The 20,695-nt window shown below is 36.1% G+C and overlaps 1 protein-coding gene across 10 annotated transcripts in view; it reads right to left on the minus strand.

Moving 5' to 3' along the window:
- Positions 1-503: 503 nt before the first annotated feature.
- LOC129452697 (NACHT, LRR and PYD domains-containing protein 3) overlaps positions 504-20,695 on the minus strand; it is a 224,675-nt gene continuing 204,483 nt past the window's right edge. For 9 of the 10 annotated variants that reach the window (XM_073865361.1, XM_073865357.1, XM_073865358.1 and 6 more), the window contains 10 exons: positions 19,322-19,495; positions 16,501-16,674; positions 15,722-15,895; positions 14,560-14,733; positions 14,257-14,430; positions 13,081-13,254; positions 12,790-12,963; positions 11,417-11,569; positions 9,888-9,991; positions 505-3,070 (listed from right to left, as the gene is read on the minus strand). In XM_073865361.1, coding sequence (XP_073721462.1) covers positions 3,039-3,070; positions 9,888-9,991; positions 11,417-11,569; positions 12,790-12,963; positions 13,081-13,254; positions 14,257-14,430; positions 14,560-14,733; positions 15,722-15,895; positions 16,501-16,674; positions 19,322-19,495 — 1,507 coding nt within the window. In that variant the 3' untranslated portion in view covers positions 505-3,038. Of the gene's footprint in view, positions 3,071-9,887; positions 9,992-11,416; positions 11,570-12,789; positions 12,964-13,080; positions 13,255-14,256; positions 14,431-14,559; positions 14,734-15,721; positions 15,896-16,500; positions 16,675-19,321; positions 19,496-20,695 lie in introns of all 10 variants that reach the window. The other variant, XM_073865353.1, reaches the window with a different exon arrangement.

Below are 20,695 nucleotides of genomic sequence, written 5' to 3' on the forward strand. Positions count from 1 at the left end.
GGATACCCACTAATGCCTAAAACCCTGCACTTACAAATTATTGTTTAAAAGCTCACCACTGTGTTGAAAATTTAAATGTTTTGTTTGTTGTTGTTTTCTCTCTTTCATATTATTAAAAAATTATTAAGAAAGTTAATAGTATCTTAATCTGTTGGTTGTTTTTTCTTACAAATATTAATTTTTTATTGTATGTATCTGGTGGCTTTTTAAAAACTTAAAACTTTAAGTATGCTGGTCATTAGTGTGACTGCAAGTATACTGAAGTATATCAAAATTAAATATATTTAGCATACTATTTTTTCACCAGAGATAAAAAACACAATGATGACCAATTATGAGATGTTAGAAGGCGTAAAGATCTGCTTCACAAGTAAACTTAAAATTAAAATAACTGGCGCAAGGTCTTGATCTATGACTGTCAGGAGTTAAATTACTTCAAAAGTAATTTTTAAATGCTGTAAATGTCTATATTAATGTCTTAGAAAATAAAATAATAATTAGTCATCAACAATGTCCACCAACTTGTTTTTATTAAAAAATGGTAAATATCAAAAATATAATCATCTTAAATATTTACTGTAAATAGGGAACGTTTTGCGGACAGGGTTTAAATTAATCCAGGACTAGCCCTTAGTTATATTAAAGGTTTTTACAAACATACCTGAAAAAAAAATACTGCATGTTGAAACAATGGCACCGATATATGTTAAGATATACAGTAGTTTTTTTTTTTTTATTAAGGCAGGTCAAACATGCATTTTAGTTTAGAGCTAGGATAAGCCCTGTCCGGAAAAACGTCCCATAGTGTTGTAATGGTAATAAATATTTAGACATAACAGTTGAGAAAAAAGACCCTAGTCTCTCCATCAAAGAGTCGTCTGGTTATGTAAACAGTACCCTCCCCTCACCTTTTAAAGGCACTTTTTTATACATGATGATATATGAGGGATACAAATCTGAAAAACCTATAATGAGTATTACACATGATAAGATTTTTTTTTTGTGATTTCCATTCTTCACCACTATCTAATTAGCTATAAAAGTTAAACAGTTAGATATGTAACAGATAAAACATTTTAGGAACTGATAGAATAAGTCACTTTTCACAACAAAGTTGTTTAACATCTGGAACAACATGATGGCAGAAAATTCAACTTTTGGATGAAGTGCTCCTTTCATTCCACAAGATTAAAACTTGCTCAGTACAGTTAAGATATTATACGAGTCAAGCAGTTTCTTTTGTAGCTCTCACCATGAGCACTCAATGAGATCAGGTCAGATGCAACCGAAATACAAATGCATTTACATGAAGATATAGTGAATCAACAAATGTGAACTGTCCATTACTGGAAAAAGCTACTTAGTAAATGTTAGTATGTATAAATCTAGTGGTAATACATACAAATTCTTTTGATTGTGTGAAATATAAACAGCTCTCAGTACACATAATTCAGCACAAACACAAAACTTTAAAATAATTCATTAAAAATATAAATGTTATAATAGCAAAAAAAAAACTACTATAGGCAGTGGACTTTCTAGAAACAATAAGTTATCAGATGAGATCCCCGATACAATTAATTTAAAGCTGTGTCATCAGCAAGTCTTTTTACATCATGATTTAGTGGTACACATACTAGCATATGTAACAAGCAGTTTCCCAGACAGGGTTTAGGTCAATTCAGGACTAGGTCTTAGTTATTTTGGGACATTTACAAACATTACAAAAAAAACAAACAAAACAATAGCACTGATATATGTTATTATATGTCAGAGTAAGCTGTTTTTAAACACTCTAAAATTCTGCTGGGTTATTTTTAATTTCCAATACTGGAAATTTTTGGATAATAATAAACCTATGCTCGGTTGTTTCAACTCGTGGTTATTTATAACCCAACATGTGTTTTGTCCAATATTTACCCAGGTTAAAAATAACCCAGCAGAATTTCGAGTGAATTAAGGCAGCTCAAACATGCATTTTAGTCTGGGATTAGGATAAACCCTGTCCAGGAAACCTCAACATAAAATGTTAAAAGTGGCATATAATGCAAAGCTGTATTTACATAGGAATAGATGAATAATAAGTTATGTACATGGTAATAACATATCGTGAGCCTCAAACACGATTGTTTCCTCTTTCTTATGTAAACCTTGTCCACACAAAAGATCGCTGGAAAACAGACCAATCTCAACATAACACCAACTGTAAAGTTACAGTCCAGATATACACCCCAACATTAAATTACACATTAAATTAATTACAATGTTATTACAATGCTAAAAACAAAGTTGTGACTGCTGAGTTAGCGCTATATGCTAGTTTATGCTACATGCTAGTTAATGCTATATGCTAACATTTAAGCTGAAGTTCTACTATTGACGTTACAGTTACGTTTTGCAGATTTATATTGAAAAAAAACCACAAACTTACCACTCAGAAACGTCCATTAACAATCTCCAAACAATTGATTACTCCTCAAAATCTGATAGAGACTCAAACATAAGATCTGTTTACACACACAGAGCTACTGAAGGAGAAACAGCCAATCAGAGCAGAGCTCAACATTATTATTCATGACCCTTTCAAATAAGGTAACAATAGACCATTTCATTATAAAGACAAATCCTAGAGTTGTAAATGGACATGAAAAACTGACTCTGGATCATTTTTGCACTTAATAAAGCCACAAACCTTCTGTGTAGATATCAGAGAACAATGTTCTTTGGAACCTTTAAAGCATTATTTTTTATCTTTATCTTTACTGACAGAAGCACTGAAGCTGAATAAGACCTCATGAGAATGATCCACAAAACTGTTTGATAGAAACTATTAACACAGATAAGAGTTCACAATCACTGCCAAAGATGTGCTGATCTGATTTTGACAATAAACACATTTTAAATCTTTTTAAAGTTCAAAAAAAGTTTTTTTCATTTTAAAGGCTTTGGGAACTCTCTGTTATGTGTCGTATGTGAGGAAGAAATAATAAATATATTGAAATTGTGAAAACAGCGAGGAGTGTAATCTTTTCAAGACTTTATGATACTTCAGTCCCCTCCTGACCAGGGTCTGTAGGCACAAAGACAAACAAAATTAAAATCTTTATGAATACCATACTAACAGTATTAACTATTTAATATCAATCAATCATGTGTACATTTGTGTTTTACCAAAGAGATTAGGGCCAAGCTAAAATAAGAAAAATAAAACCATTTCGAAATTAAAGTCATTAAAATTACAAGCATAAAGGAATTATTTAATGAGAATAAAGTCATTATTTAACGAGAATAAAGTCGTAAAATCTCGAGAATAAAGTCAATATAAAATGAGAATTTTCGGTTTTAAACTCTGAAAGCTAAATACACTAAATTCACTAAACACTATAATATATTATTAATAAGCATCAATCAATCAATCAATCAATCAAGCACTTTATTGTCACATGATACAAGTACCAGTGAAATTATCCATCAACCTGTCCATACATACAATACATAAACTGACAAGGGGTAGACAGAACAGGTTGACAGGGCATTAGGAAGAAATACAGCATTACATGAGGGAGGGTAGGTTAAAAAAACAAAACCCCCAGACTATGCTCCAGAGGGAGTACAGTCTGGGAACAGGGAAAAAACACCTCAGCAACATAAGCACATAGTACACTTACAACATGAACAACACACAAAACTTGCAACACGTTAGGTAAGGAATGGGGTTGGAGATAGCCCAGCAAGGCCAGCAGCCATCCGGTCCTGCAGCCATGTTAGGCGCTGGTCACAGACCCGTCTGTCCCGCTGAGGGGTGCAAAGCTGCGAAGGCGAGGGATTTGGGTACTGGGTGGTGATTGCATGTATATATATATATGTGTGTGTGTAAGAGTTCGTGTGTGTGTAGGCCTTGAGAGAGTCGCTTTGCCCGGCATCCCAAGTCTCGGTGCCTCAGTCCGCAGGTTGTTAAAGCGTTAACACAGCAATTGCCATGGAGACAACCTTGATTAGGTCCAAACAGAGTCAACAATCATCAGGTGTCTGTGGGAGAGGGGGTAGGTAATGCAAGAGATGTCTCGCTGCAGTGCTCTTCTGAGGGAGTTGTTGTTCCAGCAGCGGCCTTGGCCGAGGCCAGTGCTGGATAAGGGAGGCCGAAAGCAGATAAGATTGCAATTATTTGGTCTTGGGGCGAGTAGCTGCATTCCTTTACACAACTACTCTCTTAGTCCATTCTGGTCCATCAGTCTTTTCAAATCCATTAACATCTCCTTGATGTTTTTCAAATCCGTTTGCATCTCCCTGATGGTATCCATATTGCGGGTCATTTCCAAGTTGTTATCCAAAATGCGGTTAATAGTCCCAGCCTGAGCGCTGACCGCTCTGCCCACCGCTTCAATCATCCCGGGCAGCTTTTTTGGACTTTTTGCAGCTGTCACCGTCTTCTTAATTTCTCGATAAACCAGGGCAAAGCACAATCCATTCAGCAAACCCCAGGTTATCATGATTCCGAATAGATAGATATCTTCAACGTCCTCCACGGAAAGAGCCGCCAGACACACGACCCGCCACTTCTCCCATGCGTCCATCGTGTAGCCAGCAGCGAACGTTCCAGCAGGGCAGACAGGTTCCCCCGAACCCAAACTTCTCGTCGAGAATATGGTGTCAATTGCGTTGAGAGACCAGTTGATCAAATCCATGATTTTAGTTTTCAAGAGCAGTGCGGAGAGAGTCTCTCAAAGTTAAGACACAAACTATACAACACGATAGGAGCAAAGCAGGGAAGGTTACGGGGAGGAGAGGAGATAAAATGCGACCGCCTTCGCTGAGAGCCAAACGAGAACCTAAGCATGTATTAATAAGCATGTATGGTCAAACAGAAAAGCCCAGAATGTGCTTGTTTTCATTGAAACGCCCTTTAGCGTTTTGTGTTCTTATTATGGGATCTTCTGCTTGCCTGTACACAGAATATTTTATTAATAAAATGTTTGCTTTACTTTGTGTTTTAATATTACTGTGTAGATGCATTAAGCCACATTCAATGTTGTCTTTTAGGGTCTATAAGAGTTTGCACTTATCGTAAAGCTTGTAAGATTAAAAATATAGGAATGTATTACTTCATCACAACTTGTCACAACCCCCATTTCCATCCTGTACCATCTGCATTCCTGTGCTTACTGATAGTGATCAAAGACTATTGTCACAGCTGATTATCCAATACAGTGGGGGTTAAAGGTGATCTTCTGATTGGTCAGTTTGAATGTATGATGTTAGGTTTAGTCACATGGTCAAGGGATAGAGAATAAAGGTCTTGGTTTTCATGAGCTTTGGGTTTTTTGCCTTTTGCATTGGCCTTTTTCCTTTGCTTTTCTTCTTCACCTGAGTTCTTGGGTTTAGGCCTTTAGGCCGAGATTTCAGTTCTCAAGGGTGAATATCGTTCTTCTAAACTTTCTTTCTTTCTCTGTTCTCTATACTATCAGGTAATATCTCACATACATTGGAAACAGTTAATTGTGCTACGTATTATTGACCATTTCATGCATTTATAGTGTAACCATTTCAATTGTAACTTTAAGTCAGTACTGTTATTAAACCTTTTCATTTACAAATCTGTTGTTTAGTTTTGATTTAGTGTTAATACTTAAACGGTACATATTGCAATTCAATATATTTATATTCTAGCTATGCTCTCCCACATAGTTTCCTATTATAACTGCACTTATTTCCGTCGTTGGTTTAGGTTGCAGAAGGGTGATAATTGACCAGAAATACACAATTTTACACCATCTTGATGTTAACATTTCTCAGTCATTTCGGCATTCCTACAGATTGAACCACTGTAGTGAATCCACCCTTACAAACTTTTATATTGTTGCTTTCATAAGAACACGCCAAAAGTGAACCATAGCCTACTTGTTGCATTTTAACGGCGGGACCGAGCAACAGAGACGAAGATACCAGGATGTCCATTAAACAATACTTTATTTCAATATTAAAAACAAACAGCATAATATAAAACAGACAACCCCCCCTTTATCCCTTTGTGCAAACTGCAGGCAGGCAGGTGGTCTATAATAAGAGAGGCACAGTTGGTGCTCAGTCCAGGAGCAAAGTCGATCCGCCAAACGTGTCGTAATCGCAGTCCAATGTCACAGCTCCTGACCAGCTCTACAGCCGGTGTCATTAACAATTCTGTCCCCCCTGGCAATTCTGCCCCCTTAGGACCCACTTGTGATTCCTACAAAATCGTGTTATGATTTATGTAGTTAGATTGTTGTTAAAATTACAATTGATGTCTTTTAAATGATATGTTTCATATAGTAGTATAAATGAGGCTATAGGTGGGAGATCTACACATTGCTTGTGTCATTTTATTATTTAGATTATTATACTGTACCATTTCCGCTTTTTTACTGTGTAAAGTTAATAAATTACTTATACAAAACATGATTACTACATAGTTGAATCACACATTAAAATTAAATTTATAAGCCATGACACTTTTACTATTAAAAAAATATGTTCCGTTAATAATGTTAATAATTTACAAAAATTAAAATATTGTTTATGTAAAGCAGATGATGACACAAAAGTACTGACATGTCTGCAACATGAATATTCGTTTATTATATTATTATTATGCTAAATTTTATTTTAAAAAAATGTTATGCTTTTATTTTCTACAACGTAATTAGCTTGCTAGACTGCTAACGCAGATGATGTGTTACTGTGGAGTCTCTAACGTCATCACCTGGCGGCCATCTTACCTCAGACAGCTCGCTCACTCATAGCATTGTGTTTAATGGTGCAGGTACTTTTAAATGATAATTTTTCTACCAATTTTCAAACAGTTTGGTTTCTTAGGGCGTTTTCACACCTGTAATTCGGTTCATTTGGTCCGGACCAAAAGCAAAAAATTATACATTGTAACTTTTTTAGCAGATTTGGTTCCATTTCACACCACACTGATTGCTCTGATCCGCACCAATTGAAACGAACCAAAATTCTGTCATGTGATAAGATCAACATCACTCATTGGCCACATGTATTTGAACGCATTTCCTAAACGGCTTCACGATTGGTCAGAATCAACGTGCGGCAAATTCCAACGGAACCCCGGAAGTAAACAAAAGAAGGATAATACAGCAGACACCATGGACAGACGGCTGTGCGCTGTAATTATGTCTCCGTGGTTGTTATACATAGTTTGTATACAGCACTCTAGACAAACTGTTCATTTTCAGAATGAATCGCGGATGCGGCTTGTAATCAACGGTTTAATGCACTACAAACGGCGAACACAAAAAATTTCCTCGCAACTCCAGGTATGTCCGCGATTTGTCATTGTGCTAATATTGCTAATAGAAACGGTCAACAAACACTTCCTCATCCGATATTGCACTGCGCAGTTGACTACGGCAGCTGGTTTAGTTCAAAATGCGCAGTACTTTTGCAGTTACGTCGGTTCGATCTCGGATCGTGTTCTCACCACAAACGAACCGCTCTAGAGTTCGTTTGAAAGCGTACCGATACCACCTCTGCAAGCTGGTCTCGGTCCGCTTGTTTGGTCCGCTTTTGGTGCGCACCAGAGTTCGATTGCTGCATTCTCACCTGCCCAAACGAACTGCACCAACTGAGCAATCGAACTCTGGTACGATTCAATCGAACTAAACAAGGCAGGTGTGAAAACCCCCTTACAAACGTTATTAATGTGGCTATAATTCTGGATGCTTTAACATGATTCATGAAAATTATTCATTAAGTATGCAGTGTTATAGGTACATCTTTGATGTTTATAACAAACCAAACCGTTTAAAAATTGGTAGAAAATTAAGGAATTAATGGTCATTCAAAAGTACATGCTCCATTAGAACACAATGCTACGAGTGAGCGAACTGCCTGTTGTAAGATGGCCGCCAAATGCGGACGTTCCCCTCAATTGGCCAGCAGCACGGGCGAGACATCTAGCCTTTATTATACATATCTATGGGGGGGACCGAATTGCTCATGACACCGGCAGAATAAATGCGAGTGAGAGGCACAGTATCAGCTAGTGATGGCGAAGTGAAGCTTTCTTGAGGCAGTGAAGCTTTCAACCCAATTGTATCGGAAAAAGGTTCATTATTCGAAGCTTTTCAAATCAGACCTCGATGAGGACTTCTGCTGGTGAAAGCGCTGTATCACAGAATGTTCCACAACCAAACAATGTATTAATTTAAGAAGCAAGAATCAATATATTAAATACATGACCAAAGCATGTTTCATAGCATACCCACTCTAAACAAAAATTTATTAAAGATAACTGTCTTATTTGTAAGTGTAAGCTCTAGAAATGGACATTATAAGTATTCTTGAATGAGTGATGCTTAAAGTTCAAATGACAGATGAAAATGAGAGTGATATTGCTTGAAGAAATGCATACATCAAATGTAAGCTCGCTATACAGTAATCGATTCAGTGTAACGGAATACTCCAATACAACCCACAAGGGCATGCCACGCATTGCACAATTTTAAACCTTTGAATCAGATAAAGAAGCAGTCACGTGGGTGTATGTGAAACAAGGCTTCAGACCTTCAGAAAGGCATTGATCACATGATTTTGCCAGAACAAATCAAGCTTCTATACAAAGTTTCGATGAAAATCGTTTAATTTTTTTGACACACGCCTTGAAGCTTCGGTGTCACTGGTAACATCACTAGTATCAGCCAGCAAAAGGATTGCGTGACCTAATATCGTTAGTTCACAAAAGCCGCAGAGTCTTTCCATTCCTCCCATTCCTTAACAAAACCCTTTATTCATCACGATTTTCTGTTCATTGCATGCCTGTTTTATTAGTGTACCTAATTTAGTTTGTTCGCAATAGCTCCCCCATATTACTATTTATATGAGAGAGATTCCTTAAAATTGCCTTTTTAAAATCATTCATTGCTCACTCAGAAATGGATGGCTACTACAAGGAGGAAGCTTTCAAAGTTTAAAATCTTGTTAAATGATGACTTTATTCTTGTTAAATAATGATTTTTTTTCTCGTTAAATAACGACTTTATTCTTGTTAAATAACGACTTTATTCTCGTTAAATAATTACTTTATTCTTGTTAAAAACGACTTTATTCTCGTTAAATAACGACTTTATTCTCATTAAATAATGATTTTATTCTCGTTAAATAATGATTTTATTCTCCAAATTATATTTATTCTGACTTTATTCTCATTAAATAATGACTTTATTCTCGCATTTCAATGCCTTTAATCTCAAGATGGTTTTATTTTTTATTTTAGCTTGGCCCTAAATCCTCCTTGGTAGTGTTTATATTAAGGCTGTGTGTTTTTAATTTTATGAATAATCTTCGAGTCTATTACAAGTAGTATAGTTACTAATAATTATTAAATAATGCAATGTTACTTGAAGCTGTTTAAACTATAAATGTGCACTGTAAAAAATGTCTGTAGAAATTACAGTATTACTGCACTGTAAAAAAATTCTGTAGAAATTACAGTATTACTTGGTATTACTGGCAACTAGCTGCCAGTAACTTACTGTAGATTTTACATTTATGTTATTTACTGGCAACAGTTTGTTTAAAGTTAAATGAACATGAAACATTTTCATTCTTTATCTTTTACAGTAAGTTACTGGGAACCAGCTGCATAATTACAGCATTTTTTTACAGTGTGGGTATTACTGGCAACTAGCTGCCAGTAACTTACTGTAGATTTTACATTTAATTAGTCGCAACAGTTTGTTCAAAGTTAAATGAACATGAAACATTTCAGTCTTTATCTTCTACAGTAAGTTACTGCCAACCAGCTAAATAATTACAGCAATTTTTTACAGTGTGGATAAACAAAAATTGTAATAGCTGTAGATTTTTAAGAGACTGAATTCAAGACAAATTACTGTAAAACTGAGGGTCCTCATCTTGTGACTTTGGGTTTTCCGGTTTTCTTGTAGACCTCCGGTCCCAGAATTTAATCCACGACCACATACTGACATTTCCCAGTCTGTATGCAAAAATGTAAAACAACATACAATATAAGCCCAGATCTCTTTACCCATTATATCCTTGCATATATTCTCTTCTTATTACATGCAAAGAGTTAATTCTACTTTAATAGTATAACAGTAACATTTTCATACGTACTATTACTGTATATGTTTAAAATGCTGCAGTGACTAGTCTTTTAATACCTGTAAAGCATCAGTTAATATGTATAAACATGTCTAAACATTATCAAAAAACAATAAATCAAAGACCAATTCTGACAACACTACAACTTTGTCATAGACCTCTGTTTGTTAAGCTCTTTCAGCAAGTAACAGATAAAAAAGGCAAGTACTTTTTTGTGAATAAATCTGAAATTACAACTGTGTCACTACCATACAAATACACAATTGTTAAATACCATTCCAGGTACAAGTTGTGAACGTGGACCTATGGACAATACCTCCTGTTTATTTAAGATGCATTATCTTGGACATAACCAGGATGTCATGCTGCACCAAAATCCATTGACATTATAACACTTTCTGACAAAAATGTACTTACGCTTTTATTTAAAGGGATAGTTCAGCAAAAAATTAAAACAGTCCCATGATTTACTCATCCTCAAGCCATCTGAGATACACACGTCCATCATGTTTCAGATGAACACAATTGGAGTTTATTCTTTCTTAAAAAATATCCATATTTGAAACTTTATAAAATATAATAACTAGCCTATCAGACAAGCCTATCAATAAAAAAATTATCACGAGAGTAAATTGCCAGCGTATGATGTAGGATGTAGTGTACTGGGCATAAGATCAGGTGAGAATGACTTATGAGAACCGTGCTTTGTGAGTCGTTTTAGCTACAGCCTCACTAAACCCAATATCCTCTTGTTTATATCGTAATCCTCCATCATCTCATTAAAATCTTTAGTTTAGATAACTTTATATTTGTGACTGACGTTTTGTTTTTGTCTCTCCTCTGCGCCTTCGCATCCGCCACTACACATCGTATGATGCCCACACACTGAAAACCTCACTCTCGTCAAAGAGTATAGAAGCCTTGTGACTATCTCTTGGCCGTTACCGATGCTAGTTATTATAGTTTTAAATATTGGAATTTTTCTAAATTGCATTGATTATCCTGAGAAGTCCTTTATAAACACCCTGGAGTCTTGTGCATTACTTCTGTGAGGATGGATGCACCTTTTTGGGCTTTTAAGTCAGAAGTTGTTCCCTGATCCCTGTTTACCATTATAAAGCTTGGAAGGACATTTTGTAATAAAACTCTGATTGTGATAATATGCACATCAACAATGGCTTGAGGGTGAGTAAATCATGGAGTAATTTTCAATTTTTGTCTAATCTAACCTCTCTTTATACACTTTTAGTCCCACGTTTGTCACCATTATAGCACAAAGGGTTTTTTGTTTCCTCACCTCAGGTTACAGCTTGAGTTTTGTAGTACATCACGAAGCTTCTTCTCTGATGAGGGTTTTATATCATTGTTCCTCAAATCAAGAATATTAAAAGACCTCACTGCTCTTGCCTCAGCCAAAGAAGATACATCTGTAATGTTACAGTTACTCAGGCTAGAAAAAAAGACAAGCACAGAGAGACCTTAAATCCACCAGATCACAAAACATTTATACAAATAATTGCACCTGAGACAGTAAACATAATATGTCTTGCTTTAAAATGTTGAAATGTTTTTCAACATTTTGTAAAGGTCAACACGCCACGGATCTACTGACCCGTCCCTCAAACGTGATGCCTGCAAAACGACCACTGGCTGAACCCGTCTAATCTCCTTAGCCGTTAACATATATTTATATATCTTCCAACTTTTTCCTCCTAGGACTTTCCCCATTGGGTTTTTCTCCTAGGTTTTTTTCCCATCCCTGGGATTCAGACGACTTTGGCTTAACGTAGCACCCCCTTCTATATATATTACTATGCTTGCTTGTTCAGTTTAATCTTAGCTGTTGTATTTTGCTACTATTTCAGTGTTTCCCCTGCTTCTATTAATGTAAAGCTGCTTTGAAACAATTAGTTAATGCATTAGTTAACATGAACTAACAATGAACATTACTTCTGCATCATTTATTAATCTTAGTTGATGTTAATTTCAGCATTAATAATAGACTCTTTTACTGTTTGTAAACAATGATGACGTGGCAGCATATGCGCCCATTTTGGCAACGGAAGTATGGCAAGAATCAGCAGTGAAGCAACATAGACAGAGAAAGTTATTTTAATAAGTTGACTTTATCAACATTTTCAACACAGCTACCAGATCCGTGTACTATAGTGAAGTGGATAAAAGACGTTAGCAGATGGCCAAATATAAAGTGGCCAGATACATATAAGTATATTACTATATTATATTAGTACAACCAAACGCAACAACCAGACATTTTGATGCTGGGAAACCGTTTTCTGGGTTGCTAACATGCTAGAACCGATGGGGAATAACACCACTTCTGTTGCCTAAATGCGTGCGCAGGCTATTTGATCACTTGGGCTGTAAAAGGCTCTATACATTTCAAAATAATAAGTTGTACACTATCTGTTAACATTAGTTTTTGCACAATGAACTGTATTGACATTAATTAACATTAACAAAGATTTATAAATGCTAAAAAAGCTTAATTGCTCATTGTTAGTTCATGTTAGCAAATACATTTATAAATTTTAACAAATACAACCTTATTGTAATGTATTACCAAAATCTTTCATAAAGCTGATTTTAAAATGACAAAATCATTCAGAACTTTTTCTTGTTTTTATATTTAGTATTTGAGTGACTCACTTCAGTTTCACCAGTCTGCAGTGTGAATGATTCAGTAGATCACATAAGTGTTTCACACCATCATCCATTATTTTATTTTCGCTCAGGTTCAGCTGTGTCAGGTGTGATGGGTTTGAATTCATAACTGAAGTAAAAGCAAAACATCCTACATCTGTCAAACCACATGCTTTTAACCTACAGTAAGAGTGAGATAGAGAGGGAAAAAGTGAGTGAGAGAATATGAAAGTTAAAGAATTACATCAAAACATCAGTTAGATGAAGGTTTTTCATTCTAAAATAAAGTTTACTCACTCTAGTTTCTCCATTTTGCAATCTAAATGTTTCAGTAGATTACACACGTGTTTCACTCCTAAGTCTGTAAGTGTATTCTCACTGAGGTTCAGCTCTCTCAGATGTGAAGGGTTTAAACACAGAGCTGAAATCAGTTTATCACACATTGTCTCTGTAATACTGCATCCACACAACCTGCAGAGAAATCAATTATGGTAATTCTTTACTGACAGAATTAAATTACAAAAGTGCTTTCAACCATCTGTATGCTTGAAGCTATTGATATGTTTAAAATATAAACCAAACATTCACTTAATACATAACAGATTTTATGTGCGTGAATTCTGGTCAAAACAAATATTTTAAAAACTGTATTTCTGTCTATGTGTGTATATCTCATGGGTTGAGCACTCCCATGCCTGTGTGCATGCTTCAGATCAGTCAGTCAGCGCGAGAAAGATTGTTTTCATGTCTTATCCCTCTTAATAAATCTTTTAACATCAATCAAGTCCCAAATTTTATCTCTCTTAATAACTCTTCAGGCAAGTACTGCACTTTATTTACTAATTCCTGCATGTTTTAAAACCAAAATGTCAGTCATGCATGTGGATGGAGACGCATCTTTGCATTAGATTAAGCATTTAAAGGAAAGTACATCTCTCAGAAAACATACAAATAATTTTAGATGATAATGACTATTTAGAGCATTTGGGATCGCTAGATGAGGGCTTAATGTACTTATGAAAACCTCAATTTTAGCCATAATCAACATTTATACTTTCTTTTCTTTCTAGCTTTCTTTTCTTATTCTTTCTAGAATAAATGGTACTTTAACCTTGAAAATAGTGTTCTTTTACTCCCACCCAAATAGGGCATTTTATGCAAATGTTTTGGGAGTGACTACCAATGAGTGAAGCAGTGGAGCTCACATCATCATTCTCCCATCAGTTACTGGAGTGGACGGTACTCATTTGTTTATGACAACCAGATTTAAAAACACCTCATAGAAAGTCTTGCCAGTTTAAGTTGAGACATTCATACACTGTTAATCTTGAGTCCAGCTGTGACCCCAACCCAGTATTATCCCATAATGCTACTCTAACCCAAAGTTAACTAGCAGATGCAAAATAATCATTATATAAACCAGTAACTGCTAAGCTTGTTTTAACACAATGTGTTCAATAGTATGTTACTAACTTGAGTGTTTCCAGCTTGAATTGTGAATTTCTCAGTAGATCACAGAGGTTTTCAACTATTGAGAGTTCTAGTTCATTTTCACTCAGGTTCAGCTCTCTCAGGTATAATGAGTGTGAATTCAGAGCCGAAGTCAGTGCAGAAAAACATCCACGTGTCAAATCACATGCTCTTAACCTACATTGAGAGAGAGAGAGAAGTATACAATATAAAAGTAAAAGCATGAATCAGAGCTAATCTTACATTCGCCAGACGACAAAACACCAGTAAGATGATTTTTCTTTGCTGTAATTGAATTTGACTCACTTTAATTTCTCCAGTCTGCAATGTGTATTTCTGAGTAGATCAGACAATTTTTTCACTCCTGACTCTCTTATTTCATTTTCACTGATGTTCAGCTCTCTTAAATGTGAAGGGTTTGAACTGAGAGCTGAAATCAGTTGTACACACTGTTTCTCTGTAATACTGCAACAACACAACCTGCAGAGAGAAAGAGAGGATTAAATAAGTTATGTCTATGAAATACATTGTACTTTTTTATTTAAATGTAAATTTTCAGTGAAAAACATCTTGAACCACTTTTGTCCATTGCTGCATTTATACATTTGACAGATGGTTTTATCCAAAGTGATATACTGCTAAAATGTTTATCTGTGGGGATTTTGAGCCTATAATCTTTGTGCTGCTTACGCAATATCTACCAATTGAGCTACATGAACGTTAACCCTGGAGAACCCAGGAAAATTCAAAAGCCCATTTATTCTAACGAACAAATTTGAACCCGTGGGTTCTCCAGGGTTATACACAGTAAACACCTCTGTATGGGCAAACTAGGGTATTTCACATGACACAAAAGCATCAGTGAAACCTGATGTTCAGCGATAACATGATTTATCTCAAAGATGATCAACAAGCTATCAGTAGTGGATCATGTGGGTTTCTTTTACACCAGACTTATTCATTCTTAGTAAACCACTTCCTTAATTTACATTTACATGTAGTAATTTAGTAGACCCCTTTGTCCAAAGCGACTAACATATGTGGTAACAGTAGAAATTATAGCAACACAAGAACAGCAATAGTGCACTAGAACTAGTCACATCAAGTCTAACACAGTATACATAGATGAGGGTTGGTTTGTATTTTTTTTAAAGAATGTATGTAAGAATGTAGAGATAAAGGAAAAAAGAAGAAAGTAGAGAAAGATAGTAAGCCCTATGAGGTAGGAAGATATTGGCGGAAGAAATGGTTCTTTAACTGATTCTTAAAGACAGCTATAAAGTCAGCAGATTGTGTCGTGACCAGCAGATCATTCCGCAGATGTGGAACAGCTCCAGAGAAGATACGCGAAAATATTTTTTTGAGTTGGCACCACAAGCCGTCGCTCGTTGACAGAGCGCACTGACTTATCTTTCTGTAAAGGGGCCATTTTTTTACTGAGATAACAAAAAAATGAAAAGATACTAACTTGAGTGTTTCCAGCTTGAATTGTGCATTTTTTAGTAGATCACAAAGGTTTTCAACTCCTGAGAGTTCTAGTTTATTTTCACTCAGGTCCAGCTCTCTCAGGTGTGATGGGTTTGAATTCAGAGCTGAAGTCAGAACAGAACAACCTTCATGTGTCAGACCACATGCTCTTAACCTACAAAACAAAAATACAGAGAAAAGCTGTAACACTAATGTGGCTTAATATACGATTTTCCCTGTTTTCACAGGAATCAGTTTTTTTACTGAAAGCAGTAGCTTATTTGCATGTAAAGTTAAGTTACACATATGAAAACAGCACTTTTGGACATGCTATAATAAATGATCTGCGGGGTATTTTGAGCTGAAACTTCACAGAAACATTCTAGGCACACCTGAGACTTATATTGTAAAAATGGCCATAATAAACTCAAAAAATGGCTGGGTTGACCCACAATGGGTAAATATTTGACAGAACACAACACTGGGTTAATAATTACCCAATGCTGGTTTAAATATGACCCAATGTTGGGTTGGTTTGTGCAACCATGGGTAATAATAACCCAGCAGTTGGGTTAAAACAATCAAGCATTTGGTCAATGTTAACCCAGCAGTGTGTTCTGTCCATTATGGGTCAAAAATAATCCAGCTATTTTAGAGTGTATGGGACCTTTAATTTTTTATTTAATTTAATTTATTCTTCTCCTGCCCTAAACTCAGCAGTTGGTTATTCTCCTGAATATTTCGGTCATAGCACTGCAACTGAATCAAATTAATACTGACCGTAGTTTCTGCAGTTTACAATCTGAATTCTTCAGTAGAGCCCCAAGCTGCTTTATTCCGTCATAACTAAGTTTATTGTCACTCAGATCCAGATCTCTCAGATGTGAACCGACTGAAGACAGTGCTGATATCAAGACATTACTGTATTCCTGTGTAATGTGGCATCCAGAAAACCTGTAGATATAGTGAGAGTCATAACAGATCAAAGGTCACATAACACACAGTTTCTGCAAATCTCATGTTAATCTTGAGTACCTATATAAGACCTATAAAAGACAGATCAGCTGTACCGCTTCTTTCTGAAATCAGCAGAGCTCCTGGAGGGGTACTGTGGGCGGGGCTAAAGAGTCATAAGTACGACATGCACACAATATACCTTTGCATTATCCCTTCATAACTTTTGATTCATTATACATTTGTGTTGTTTGCCAACAAAACACATATATTTGATCTGATGTATTTTATTTCAGTTTCACTTTAAAAGGAAATTCAGCATCGAACTGGGGCCTTGTTAATAAAAAAATATGTCACAACAAACACAAAGTTATCTTTCCCTCACAAACAAAAACACACTTCCTTGGTGACAGTAATTTCGTGATATCTAAAAAACAACAAAACTGTCTTGATCAAGTCCTGTGCAGCAGTTTTGGCTAGAGGGAATACAGCAAACGCCCAAATCTCACAAGATGTTTGGTTTAGGGGTAGGTTTGGGGGTAAGACTAGGATAAAAAGTAATCCAGCGAGATTTCAGCATTTGCTGTATCCCCTCTAGCCACTTTGATAAGTGCGCTCTTGGCTCTCCTCTTGTTGATATGTGTGTGCACTCTTCCGGGATAAGTGCCTATACAAGGACTTCCACAGTACTTCCACCAATCTGGAGATGGTCCTCACTGCGGAACACAACATCCAGGGGGCGGGGTTGGATCTAGATCTTAAGTCCAACAGTTTTTTTTATACTTTGCCTATGTTTAGCATGAGAATCCAACTCTTTAACTGTCAGAATGAGTAAGTCAGAATGAAAAATGGCATTAGACCCCCCAACAAATAATTAGTTTTTCCTATTAATAATGTAAAGCTAACACTTTTAAAAATGTGTTTTCATTAACATTAGCTGTTACACGGCTCTCTGGAATACTCGATCCTGATTGGTCAGTGGCAACCAAGGGACCACCTTTCGGTCTCTAAAGTTAAGCCAACACAGAAGTGACTTAAACTGCAATTCATCGAATGGCCGCTAGAGGCACCAAAAGGGAGTCAATTCCCATAGACCTCCATGTTAAAATGACCAACTAATCACACCTGAAATTGTTAACCCTGGGTTATCTGAATCCTGGGTTATCTTTTTCATGTTTCACACTGTTCAAACTTAACAAGTGGTTAAGAGATAACCCCAGATATTCATAATCTGACATTTTACACTGTGCATTCCTAAACCCTAGGTCAGTAGTCTCCAACACACCTGTCTGTAACTATCAAACAACCCTGAACACCTTGATTAGCTGCTTTTCCTGTGTTTAATTAAAGTCATTACATTCTAACCCTGCTTCATTTCACACTGCATGCGTTTGGCAGAACAATGCAGTGTTAACCCCACAAAATCACTGAAGTTGTGGTTTGTGATCAAGCCATAAGAGTGTTAGGAGATCTTCCCCCTGATAGTGGTAAACATCTCTGGCTTGAGTTAACTGCTACAGAATCAGAACAGGTCCAGAGTCTTTTAACTTGCTTTTGTTCAGTGTTTAGTAAGGATAAGGGAGATCTTATTTAGTTCCACATGAATTAACTGTTTTTGAAAATGCCCCCATTTACAGCGCTATCTTCATCTCAATATGAGCAAGTAAAAGCACATATTAATGAACTGCTAAGGAATAGACCGTCCCAGTTGCAGTACATATTCCTCACCTATAGTTTTTGTACAGAAAAAGGATGGTGAAATATAACTCTGTGTTAATTATAGGCCACTTAATGCCAAGACGCGAAAGAATGCTTATCCGTTGTCACAGATCAAAGAATAATTGGATGCTTTAAATTGTGCTCAGTGCTTTACGTGGAGCCTTTAAGTGGATATAATCAAGTTCCCGTTGCCCAGAAGGACAAAGAGAAAGCGCCATTCTTTACACCTTTTGGCCTTTCGAGTACAATCGATTGCCCTTTGGGCTTTGTAATACACCAAGTACTTTTTAACAACTGATGGAGAGAACTTTTGGCGACCAGCGTTTTCAGTCTTATTTAGACAATGTTGTAATTTGTTCCAGTTCTGTTGAGCAACATTTTTAGAGATGGTACTTAGTCATATTTAACAATAGAATTTGAAATTCAAATTCAAATAATGTAATTTTTTCCAGCAGCAAGTCAAATATTTAGGCCATGTTATTTCTCCCCAAGGAGTATCTACAGATCCAGATAAAATGAATACAGTGGTTGAATAGAGACGTTAGACTACTGTATATGAGGTGCATTGTTTTCTTGGTTTTGCTTTCTACTATTGCAGGTTTGTAAAAGGCTTTGCTAAATATGCTGCTCCTCTACATAAACTTGTAAAAGATCTTCAAGGAAAGGGGAAGAAGCGAAGCTGTACTACTGTACTACTATACCATTTTTTATTAACAATTTAATGTTGGTTAAACAAACTATGTGCAAAGTTAGATACTAGTACTACATTACTTTCAGAGATATTCTGTGTCAAAGCAACAAAAACATCTCAGCTCAAAAAACGCTGCACCTTAAGTAGAAAAGTGCCTTGCATATCAGCAGCATTTATAAAGCTTTAGTGGACATAGAACCTAAAGGGAGTAAGAATGTGACAACTTAAAATCCTCACCTGAGTGTATTGAGTCTACAGTGTTTATCCTTCAGTAGATCACAGATCTGTTTCACTCTTGTGTTGTCTAGTTTATGATCACTCAGATTCAGTTCTCTCTGGAGTAAAGGATTTATATCAAGAGTTTCACTCAGATACTTGAAGACTTCAACTGCAGAAGAACTTTTCAATAACCTGAAGAAAACAAAGTTACAAAACTTAGATTCAAGTAAACTAAACTTGATGTAAAAAATATAGAAAATGTTGCTGATGCTGAAGATTACTAGGGGAGAGCGGGGGCGAAAGTTAAATTTTTCAGTAAAACTGAATTTTAAAAGATAATGTTTTAGACGGAGATATATATTTTGATGTGGTTAGTAACTCGCAAGTGTGGTCTATCAATACCAGGTGGAATTTTGAACCAATGTAAAAGGACTTCAGTATAATTTCACTTTGAACATAAGTAGCGTATTGTAACACAACAGAACAAGATAGATTTTTGTGTAACACTTGTTTTTAGTAAATATATGGGACTTTGACCTTGTTAACACTCTGGGGTCGACTGCGGCGCGGGCGCCACAAGCTCTTTATTTTTCATTCACTCCGCAAAGAGACTTAGATAACTCTGCTGATTTTGGACATACAGATATGATTTATACATCATTTAAAACGTTAAAGTGTCTAGTTTTTTTCTGTCCACTCCCAATAAAAACAGAATGTTGTGCTTTTCGCAAAATTAAGAAAATAAACATGATGCGCGTTTTGTTCTCTGTCCCTCAATGAAGTCCTTTCTCAAACGCATCAGAAAAATAAACTGTAACTTAACAAATACATGTCATAGAAACAAAAGATAAATGTCTACATAATGCTTGGAATGTCAGCTTTTAAATGATGTAAGTGAGATAATAAACATATATTGTCATTCGGTGTAAACTGTATGAGAAGGAGGAGAAGTACCGTCTCTCTCTTGTTACATGATTATCTGTAATGAGGTGAGATCGCCACACCCCCGCGCCATTGAAGTGAATGAGCAGAGACATCCATATGCATAACTCGTGCATCCTGCAGTAAATGGATACGCAACCCACAACCCAGTCTCTCCATTCCTTGTCGTTTCATCCGAATGCACCAAACACGACATCTAAATCCTTATTTACTTGCGTATGTGTGTCACTATCTCCAGACGCGAGTGTTTCTTTGTTCTTCCGTCAAATATTTCACGCGAGGGGAACACGCATAAACAAACACACGAGTCAGGAAACTCGACACGGATTTTGGTATTCTTATAAAATATGCGATTGCAAACAATACAATCTTTATTTAGTTGCGTCTAAGCGCATATTGCCGCACAGCAAGTTTATTAAACACAGGATCACTCGCGTGTGCACGCATACT

This window comes from Misgurnus anguillicaudatus, unplaced genomic scaffold (genome assembly GCF_027580225.2).
Source record: "Misgurnus anguillicaudatus unplaced genomic scaffold, ASM2758022v2 HiC_scaffold_31, whole genome shotgun sequence".
Lineage (NCBI taxonomy): Eukaryota > Metazoa > Chordata > Actinopteri > Cypriniformes > Cobitidae > Misgurnus > Misgurnus anguillicaudatus.